This window comes from Citrus clementina, unplaced genomic scaffold (assembly GCF_000493195.1).
Source record: "Citrus clementina cultivar Clemenules unplaced genomic scaffold, Citrus_clementina_v1.0 scaffold_5, whole genome shotgun sequence".
NCBI lineage: Eukaryota > Viridiplantae > Streptophyta > Magnoliopsida > Sapindales > Rutaceae > Citrus > Citrus x clementina.
Window position 1 is genome coordinate 16,614,467 of NW_006262201.1, and position 11,408 is coordinate 16,625,874.

General features: G+C 33.2%; 1 protein-coding gene across 1 annotated transcript; it reads left to right on the top strand.

The window, feature by feature from the left end:
- The first annotated feature begins 1,407 nt into the window (after window positions 1-1,407).
- LOC18040899 (gibberellin 20 oxidase 1-B) lies at window positions 1,408-3,626 on the top strand. The gene is made up of 3 exons (XM_006432089.2): window positions 1,408-1,943; window positions 2,309-2,630; window positions 3,360-3,626. The coding sequence occupies exons 1-3, from the start codon at window positions 1,408-1,410 to the stop codon at window positions 3,624-3,626; spliced, it is 1,125 nt and encodes a 374-aa protein (XP_006432152.2).
- Window positions 3,627-11,408: the final 7,782 nt, after the last annotated feature.

The following is an 11,408-nucleotide window of genomic DNA, read 5'->3' on the forward strand; positions in this document are numbered from 1 at the left end:
CTGCATTGTATTGGATTGTAGAGTAATAAATTATCTTTAAGTGTAATGTATTATACTTTAGTAAATAATCATATAGGTCGTAGCATGGATTATATTGTATATTTAAAAATTTTATAATATTTAATGAAATATTTGATGCAAACCGAAGAGTTAACTAAAGTATAATTCTTGCTTAATCTATTTTACATTACAGTGATGAATTTATACATAAAGAGGAGTCAATCTAGAAATCATGTTCTATGCTATTTAGCCTAAACAATAGGTGAGTTTCCTGTTGAAAATAACATATGATTAAAAAGAGAGAATCTGGCCTAAAAATAATCTCAGCCGTTGTGGACAAGTCTTGCACTAGTTAAGCCTTTGGTCAAGGCTGTGCATATAGCAAGATAAATATCAAACTGATTTCCAGCAGATTTCTTTTTTTCTTCCAAATCTTTTTGTTGAATCTTATCAATATTTAGTAAGGGATTATTTTATTTAATTATTATTATAGAAAGTCTATTGATCATCAAAATTTGTGGAAGTCAAGTTTAGTATCTTTGGAATCCGATCGTTGAATCTGTTCAGCCATACAAATATCATCTGCCAAAAGGGATTTCAAATACTGCCGACTTCCAAAATAGGCATTGCCATCAACATCTATTGTTGTTCCTATCTTTGCACAAGTTCTTACCCAAAAGATGTGGCGCTTGAGGTAATTTGCCATTTTTTTTTCATTTTTGTCATTTTTTATCAGTTGACATTTCATTTACACATTAAAGAGCCATTCTAGATGACCACCGTATGTTAGGTAATAGTTAAAAATTTATATTATCATTGACGAGATAATTTTTCAATGCCAATTTAATTTTTAACCAAACATTGTAAGTATATCACTAGTTCAGACAAAAGGTAGTAACAACAAATGATAGAGACTGGTACAAGCAAAACCATTTGAGACACTATAAAAGATTCAAGGGCGTCCACTCGTCTCGGTTGTTGGCTCTCATTTGAAAAATCTTCCAACCTTTGCTTCCAATTAAGGACGGCGTTGGCCTTTCTCTTCTCACTCTTATTTAATTTTCTTTCCAAATAAAATTGTCTTATATATCTAATCTTATTCATTTCTATTATCTTCTATATATATTTTCTTTCAGAATCTATTTGCCTTATATATCTATAAAGAAGTATAAAAGGTATTAATCTTAATCATTTCTATTATCCTCATACATATATATATAAATATGGTATCCAATCTTAATCATTTCTACTATCCTCATATAAATATGTATAGATGGTATCTAATCTTATTCATTTCTATTATCTTCTTGTCGTGCTTATCACAAAAACTTATAACAGCTTAGCCATCTTTGTTTGTGTTCTATTTATAGGTTGTTTTGTTCCATTTTCTTTCCATTGCCTCTTATAATGAACTCCAATAAAGATTCATCAGTCGTTCTTCCGCAACCATCGATGGAGCAGACCCAAAAAAATGGGAGTATTGTTTTTGACTATCACAAGTTGCAAAAACAAGCCAACTTGCCAACTGAGTTCATTTGGCCAAACTTGGAGTTAGCTCAGGAAGAGCTCAGAGAGCCATTGATAGACTTACATGGATTCTTAAGTGGTGATGAAAGAGCAACTGCTGAAGCAATCGATCTCGTCCGAGGAGCTTGTGTGAATCATGGATTCTTCCAAGTAATCAACCACGGTGTTGATGCAAGTCTTCTTAAAGCAGCTATTGAAGAAACCGACTCCATTTTCAAGCTTCCTCTTGAGCGAAAGCTCAGCATTCCGATAAAGACTGGTTTGGCAAAGGGGTATGCTGGTGCTCATGCTGGGCGTTTTACTACAAATTTGCCATGGAAGGAAACATTTACTTTTAATTACCATGAAAAGGATGCTGAGCCCCTTTTTGTTGACTACTTCAAATCTGTTTTTGGTCAAGATTTTGAGAGGAAAAGGTAAGTTTTGTTCATTTATTCGGTTTTTCTCTTTTTAAGGTGTAAATGAGTGAAATGCGAATTCTCAACTACGTTAATCCTTATCCACTTTTATTATTACTGTTAATGATTTGGACACAATGGTGATCTTTCTACATGTTCTGATTAGTAATTTTTTTTATAAGACACCACAACTGAGATCAACACTGGATCGAAATTTATTATTCTTATCAAAATAAAAACATATTTAATAGTATTAACTATCGCATTAATATGAGTAGGATTCAAATAAGAATGGAGGCTTCATGTATCATTTCAAGAGATCTTAATTATCAGTTCAACCAACTAGTACTCACAATTTTCATTTCTTCAAAAATATATTGCAGGTGGATTTATCAAAAATACTGCCAAGCAATGTGGAAGCTATCGGGAGTTCTTTTTGAGCTATTGGCAATGAGCTTGGGGGTTGATCGAAAGCATTATAAGAAATTTTTTGAAGACGGATACTCAATTGTGAGATTCAACTTTTATCCTCCTTGCAAGAACTCAGCACTCACTCTTGGCACTGGCCCTCATTATGACCCAAATTCTTTAACTATTCTTCATCAAGAACAAGTTGAAGGCCTTGAAGTTTTTTCAAATAATAAGTGGCAAACTATCCGACCTCGATCAGATGCCCTAGTCATTAATATTGGTGATACTTTCGTGGTAATTTTTGAATATTTTAGTGATTTATGTGTCTTAACTTTTCTTCATTTCTTCCTTATTTTTTTAACGAAAAAGTTGAATATTGTTAGAGTTATGATCACCATGTTATTGTATAATTTTATAAATCACGTAACTTTGTGTGCCTGAATTAGATTATCTCAAAATCATTGTATGTTATTACGATAAAAACTTTTTTTTGTTCATTTATAGCCTACAAATTTTTTGTTACATCTTCTGTTAAGGAATTGATTTTTAGTTTAACCAAATAGTTGAAAAGTATACCCAAAAAAAAAAAAAAAACTTGTGAATATTGACCAAAAATTTTGACAATTGTAATAAAAGACGGTTGTTCGGCACACACGACTGAATTTAGACTATTTAAATTTGTATGTACTCTAAAAATGTACGATGTTATATGAGTAAATGACCATATGCTGCCATATATACTCAGTACAGTTAAATGATTGCTAGCATATAATTAATTTATTTTTCTTGATAAAAGTAGTTTCTACCTAGTTTTATAATACAGCATTAACAATCTATGAAAAAAATTTCTTAAAATGTTGTTCTTATACATATATAATAGTGAAACACTGAGACCTTTATATGTTGCAAATATGATGTAGGATGTGACAGCTTTTTTTGTAACAATTTGGAAACATAATGACAGCAGATATATTTGGTCGTTCATTTGTTTGTTTGTTTAATTGTTTCATTTGTTTGATATAGGCCTTATCTAATGGGTTATACAAGAGCTGCCTGCATAGAGCAGTGGTGAATGGGGAAAGAGAGAGAAGGTCATTGGCTTTCTTTGTGAACCCAAAAGCAGACAACGTGGTGAGACCCCCACAAGATCTTATTTGCAGAGAAGGGACAAGACTATATCCAGATTTCACATGGTCACAATTGTTGGGCTTCACTCAAAAACTCTACAGAGCTGATGCGGCTACACTCCCAAGCTTTATCAGCTGGCTCTCGTCTTCCAAAGACCTCTAAGTCCTTTATAATAAGTGGGATTACTCTTGAGAATAAGTCTATGTATTTTCTAGTCTTTGAAGCTACCAAATTCATCTCCAATTCAATAAATTTATTATTAAAAATTTTAAAATTTTAAAATCTCAAAGTTATCCTTTTCTGATCTCTCTCTACTCACGACTGCATACTCTCACATTTTGTAAACTAAAATCTCAATTTCATTCTTTTTTAAATTTATTTTTTTATCTTTCTTATAAAACAAAATCTCTGCCTCATGCTTTCTATATAAATTTTTATTTTCAAGATATTTACTAACTTTTATGATTGGTAAAGATTAATTTCTTTCATGTACTTTAATGGCTGGAAAAAATTTATTATGTTCGTATCTGAAAGATAAATTTTGCTTCTCTTAGTTTACAACAGCCGAAAACGAAAACATACAACAATCGAAAACGGAAACAATTATTTGCAGTTAAAAGAAATATATGAAGTAATTGATGAGAATTAAGAATTGAGAATGAGAAGAGAAAAAAAGGGCTAATAAAATAATTTCATCAGAAATTATTTTGATAATAAAATTCTTAATTAAAAAGGTGATGTATAGAAAAAAATTGGTGGGTTTAAATAAATCTATCCATTAAATTATTCCTCTTGCTGGTGGGTATGTGCATATATTACACCAAATAATAATCGTTTCTCATGTGTCCTAGTTTGCTTGTGATTTGTGAGCATGCAATCTACCAATATTTACAATAAAAAAAAGTGTAATAGAATCTCTTATCAGCTTTGTAATTGGCATAAATCAGATATCTAGGACCGAATATATTTCGGAAAATATGAAAAATTCAACATCCACGACATAAACAGGAGGACTGGTGTCAAGATTGGTGTCTCTTCTAGATATTCAAACTTTGAATATCAAATTCAAAATTCTAGATGTTCAAAGTTTGAATATCAAACTTTGAACTTTGAATTTTGAAAAATAATAAATAAGTAAAAAATGCGTGAATAGTAGCCAAGATTTTTGCTATAAATAGAGGAGTTCATTCCCTCATTTGCTCATCTAATTTTGAGAAGAGTTTTCTCATATTTAGAGAGAGTTTAGAGAGCTTGAAATTATAAGTTCTTTTTATGGTGATTTGAGAGATTGGGTGTATTGAAATTTTGGGTAGTGAGCAAAAATATTACAATACTTGTAATCCTCATATCACTAGTGAAATATTTTCCTTTTGTTTTCGCTTGTGGATGTAGGTTAAAAGCCGAACCACGTAATTTTTTGGTATCCTCTTTTGTGCTTGTTCTTTATTTTCTTCTAATTTCATTTTAACTGCGGCCCTGCTTCACCCATTAATTTCCTAACAATGGTATCAGAGCTACTAGTTGTATTTTTTGGAGTCGGTGTGGTACTGTTCACGTATACAGAATTGTTCATGTATACGGAACTGTTCACATATACGGTTACTGTTCATGTGAAACGGTGGGAGCTAATCCTAGCAAAGTTAGTTCATGGTGAAAAGCGACGGCGGAAAAATACGAAATTAAGCAGTTCAACAGAAATAATTTTTCGTTGTGGAAAATGAAGATAAAAGTTGTATTGAAGAAAAATAATTGCTTAGCAGCAATTGGAGAAAGGCCCATGGAGATAACTGTTGATAAGTGGAACGCGATAGAAGGCAACGTCATTTCTGATCTACACTTGGCACTTGTGGATGGAGTATTATCCAGTGTGGCAGAGAAAAAGATAGCAAAGGAAATATGGGATACTCTCACAAAATTGTACGAGGCCAAGTCACTGCACAATAAAATCTTCTTGGAGAGGAAACTCTATACTCTTCGAATGACAAAATCTACAACGGTGATCGACCACATCAACACCTTGAAGACTCTATTTTCACAACTCACAATGTTGAGTCATAACATATAGGAAAATGAACGTGTAGAGCTTCTACTTCAAAGTCTACCATATTCGTATGATCAACTCATCATCAACCTAACAAACAACAATCCAATGGACAGTCTGAGTTTTGACGATGTTGTTGCCTCCGTATTAAATGAGGAGAGCAAACAGAAAAACAAGGAAGACAAACTGGCAAGTTCGCAGCAGGCAGAAGCGCTATCGGTGACGAGAGGGAGATCAACGGAACATGCCGCCAATGGGAGTCACAATCATGGTAGGTCAAAATCAAGAAGTAAGAAAAATGTCAACTGCTTCAACTATGACAAGAAAGGGCACATCAAGAAAAGAGTGTTGGAGTAACCAGAAGAGAAAAAATGGAAAAGAACACGAGTTATCAAATACTCAGGGGTGTATAGCAAGTACCTTGGATGATGGCGAAATTCTCTACAATGAGGCAACAACTGTTTCAGAAGGCAGAAAAGGACTATCTGACGTCTGGCTCATAGACTCAGGAGCTACCTGGCACATGACCTCTCGGAAAGAATGGTTCCACACATATGAACCTATCTCAAGAGGATATGTATATTTAGGAGATGATCATGCCTTAGAGATCGCTAGTATTGATACTATCAAAATCAAAATGTTTGATGGTACAATTGGCACAATTGGGGAGGTACGACATGTCAAAGGCCTGAAGAAAAATCTATTGTTTTTGGAATAAATGGATAGTCATGGGTACGAATTATGAATATTGTTAAAGGCGCGCTTGTATTGATGAATGCAGAAAAGATCGGTGCTAATATATTCATGCTTAAAGGAGAAACACTATAAGAGGCTGATGCGTGTATCGCATCAAATGGAGAAGAGTCAACGATGATGTGGCATCTCAAACTTGGTCACATGTCAAAACAAAATTTGAAGATTCTCTCTGAGCAAAAATTACTTCTGGGGCTCAAATTGGTAAGCTTACCATTTTGTGAGCATTGTGTTATAAGTAAGCAGCATATATCAAAGTTTAGTAGATCTATTGCTAAAAGTAAATGCATTCTAGACTTGTTCCACTCAAATGTTTGGGAATCACCAGACATATTTATGGGAGGTGCGAAGTACATGGTGACTTTCATTCATGATTATTCCAGGAGACGTTGGGTGTATCCAATTAAGAAAAAATCATATGTATTTCCAGTATTTAAAGAATACAAAGCGCAGGCGGAACTTGAATTCAGCAAATGATCAAGTGTTTGAGGACAGATAATAGTGGAGAGTATACAGACGACGAGTTTCTTACTTTCTGTAAGCAAAAAGGTATTCAGAGGCAATTCACAGTAGCATACACTCCTCAACAAATAGTATACACTCCTCAACAAAATGGAGTGGTAGAGCAGATGAACAAGACTCTTACAGAATGAATAAGAGCTATATTTAGGACTGCTGGTTTACACAATTCATTCTGGGCAGAAGCAGTCAAAACTGCATGTTATATAGTAAATCGGTCGCCATCCACAGCAATTGAGTTGAAGACAACGATGGAGATGTTGATTGGAAAGCCAGCTAATTACTTTTACTTACATGCATTTGGATTTCATGTGTACGTGATGTACAATGCCCAAGAAAGAATAAAGTTAGATCCAAAATCTAAGAGGTGTATCTTCTTGGGATATGCTGATGGAGTAAAACGATATCGTCTGTGGGACCCCACTACCCACAAGATTATTATCAACATAGATGTTTTCTTTGTAAAAGATCAACTACAAAGGAGAAATGAGGATGATAGCACTGTAAAAGAAAAGTCAGAGATTATGTCAGTATATGTGGAAAATATTCCAGAAGATTCAGATTCTTCTGAAGCAGCACCAGAGCACAAGGAACAAGAACTAGTCAAGTCCGAGACTCCAGAAGTTCGTCGGTCAACTTATGAGAGACGACCACCAGCATGGAACTCGGAGTATGTCACAGAGATTAATGTTGCATACTGTCTTCTAACAGAGAATGGAAACCATCAACTTTCCATGAAGCTTTAAACAACTCAGATGTTACTTTGTGGATGACAGCAATGCAAGAAGAAATTTATATGCTCCAACTAGAAGGTTTTGCTGAAAAGGAAAAGGAGAACTTGGTTTGCAGGTTGAACAAATCTCTATATGGTCTCAAACAGACGCCAAGGTATTGGTATAAGAGATTTGATTCCTTCATCATGAGTCTTGGATACAATAGACTCAGTTCAGACCATTGTGTATATTACAAGAGGTTTGAAAATAATGATTTCATCATTTTGCTGTTGTACGTGGATGACATGTTAGTTGCAAGCCTCAACAAAGATCGAGTCCAAGAATTAAAGGCACAATTGGCTAGGGAGTTTGAAATGAATAACTTGGACTAGCAAATAAGATTATAGGGATGTAAATTCACTGAGATAGAAATAACATAAAGATTTGGCTTTCACAGAAGAATTACTTGAAGAAAATCTTGCGGCGCTTTAACATGCAAGATTGTAAGCCAATTTCTACCACACTTCCTGTTAATTTTAAGTTATCCTCAAGTATGTGTCCTAACTATGAAGCAGAGAGAAAGGAGATGTCTCGAGTACCGTATGCATCAGCAGTGAGAAGTTTGATGTTCACTATGATTTGTACAATACCAGACATTGCACAAGTAGTGGGAGCAGTCAGTCGATACATGGCAAATCCTGATGGAGAGCATTGGATAGCTGTGAAAAGGATTATGAGATATATCAGAGGAAACTCAGATGTTGCATTATGTTATGGAGGATCAGAATTTACTGTCAGGCGCTATGTAAATTTAGATTTTGCAGAAGACCTTGATAAAAGGAAATCCACTACTGGCTATGTGTTTACACTTGCAGGAGGAGCTGTAAGCTGGGTTTCAAAACTGCAGACCGTTGTAGCTTTATCTACAACAAAAGTAGAATACATGGCAGCTATACAAGATTGCAAGGAAGCTATTTGGATACAAAGATTATTGGAGGAGCTTGGGCACAAACAAGAGAAATTTTTTGTGTTTTGTGACAGTCAGAGTGCCTTGCATATTGCAAGGAATCCAGCCTTTCATTCCAGGACAAAGCACAGTACCATTTCGTTCGAGAAGTAGTGGAAGACGAAAATGTGAATTTGCAAAAAATCCATACGAAAGAGAACCTAGCAGATGTTTTGACCAAGCCGATAAATACTGATAGATTTGTATGGAGTAGATCCTCTTGTGACCTAACAAAAACGTAGGCAATATGAATATGGCGAAACAGAAAAGATGATGTGAAGATTGATTGGTTCTCAATCAAATCTCCAAGTGAGAGAATGTCAAGATTGGTGTCTCTTCTAGATATTCAAACTTTAAATATCAAATTCAAAATTCTAGATATTCAAAGTTTGAATATCAAACTTTGAATTTTGAAAAATAATAAATAATTAAAAAAATAGAGGGGTTCATTCTCTCATTTGCTCATCCAATTTTGAGAAGAGTTTCCTTGTATTTAAAGAGAGTTTAGAGAGCTTGAAATTATAAGCTCTTTTTATAGTGATTTGAGAGATTGGGTGTATTGGGATTTTGGGTAGTAAGTCAAAATATTACAATGCTTGTAATCCTCATATCACTAGTAAAATATTTTCCTTCTGTCCGTGGATGTAGGCTAAAAGCTTAACCACGTAATTTTTTGGTGTCCTCTTTTGTATTTGTTCTTTATTTTCTTCCTCCAATTTCATTTTAGCCGCGGCCCTGATTCACCCACCAATTTCCTAACAACTGGAACCCTTAAGTACTAGTGGAACAGAATGTAATTTACCATTAAACTATTTAGAGGTTCTTATACTTGCATGTGTGATTCAAATAAAATTTTTAAAACAGTAATGTATATCCTCCCCCAGCTTAAAAATTATAATTCCTGATTGTCATATATGTTCGCACAAAGACTGCCATGTAGGTCCTGACTATGTGTACACTGTAAAGAAAATAAATACAGGCAAACCGCAATCATGTCCATGTCCTTGTCATTTCAAAGAAGGAAAAACATATGCTTGAGGAGTGTAGTTCTGAAAAGAAAAAGCCGACTGGCTAATACTATTGCCCACTTACATAAGAGGGAGGCAATGCTGAAGCTCCAATGAACCAAAAATACACACACACATATATATGTATGTATCTATATTGTGGGAGCTGGCTGGCTATATCACTCTGTCAAATATGAAGACAAAATAAACATTTCCTATTTTTTATGAAGTAACAACAGATAAGTTTTCAAATACAAATATCACGCTAGGGATTAACCATCATAAAGGACAATGACTTATTTGATATGAGAGGCACACTGTGGACTCTTTTATCAAGGTATAAGGTATGAACGCGAAGTTCAAATTGGTTTTTTATCCCATGTATTCCAAAATTCGAACTTAATTAGCCAGGGAAAGAAAATTATATGAACACTATTCATTCAAATCCATGCGGACTAAACTGTGTGGACATTGTTACTAAGAAAGTTATTTTATAAATATTGTCACAAGTCGTAACAAAAAGAAAAAAAATTCAAGTCACTGAATGATTCGAGCTTTAGGCACCTCCTTGTCTTATTCTCGAAATCAAGAGTTCATTTTTTTCTCATGTGGAAAATAGAGGTTAATTTTCTTTTTAACATAAATGATTTCTAGACAAGAACATGACAAGGCCGATTTAATAGGTGCCGATAACTTTTTTATTGTAAATAATTGGAGGAATCACCCTCTTCCAGGAAAACCAAATTAATTTATTGCCTTTTGTCCGATCTAATATCTCAGTGTAACTTAATACGTTGCTACAAAGCAAAAAGCTCGGACTCTTGATAAAGCAATAAATTTGCAATTTCTCGTCATCACATTCCTGACACAAAAATAATTAAATAATGAATTTAGAATGCGGCACAGGGTTGTCCCTACCTTATTCTTTGCTGAAGGCACATAAATAAAGCTAGGAGACAAATAAAAACTAATTTTTGTAAGTATCCATTGACAAGGAAATATTTGATGAGGGAGTGTATTTACTTGTCTTGAAAATTTCTTTTTTCAAGCATGACAATTTTGTATAGTACCAGTAAATAAAAACAAATCATAAAGTGTGTTACGATATATTTGCAAGATTAACGAGTAAAAACAATCTCATTATTGTGAAAAAAAAAAAAAATCGGGGAGCAAGCATGGATTGTGTGTTTTTCTTCAAGTTATTAATATTTATTTTAAATTTATTTATTACCATTTACGATTTTCAATCATTCTGCTAAGGGAAAAAGGACAGTGAACCCTCTAATGTTTGGAAAAAAGAATATAAAACTCCTTAATGTTTTTAAAAAAACATATAATCTCATTTTTATTAATAAATTCTGTTTGTTTTAATAGTAAATTTATTTTTAATTTATAATTACTATTATGTCCCTATAATAAATCAATTAATATATTGACTTAAGACATGTCATGTGTATATATTTAAAACTTAAAATTAAGATATAGTTACTTTTTGCCCAAATTATTCATTATTTTTAGAGTGAATTTTAATTTTATCCATTATTCATTATTTTTTATTGGGAAGTGTATGTTGATAATTTAAAGTAGATAACTTGGGCAAAAGGTAATTCTATCTCAATTTTAAATTTTAAATAAAAAGTTATTCATTTCATTATACACATCATCAACGACATGTCTTCGGTTAATATATTAATTTATTTATTATAGGGACATAAAAGTAATTACAAATTAAAAATAAATTTATTATTAAAACAAATTGAATTTACTAATAAAAATAAGGGTTATATGTTTTTTTTTTAAATATTAAGGGGCTTTATGTTTCTTTTCTCAAATGTTAGGGGATTCACAGTCCTATCCCCTTTTGTTAAGTCACATATTTTTGTGAGATATTTCATTATCAATAGC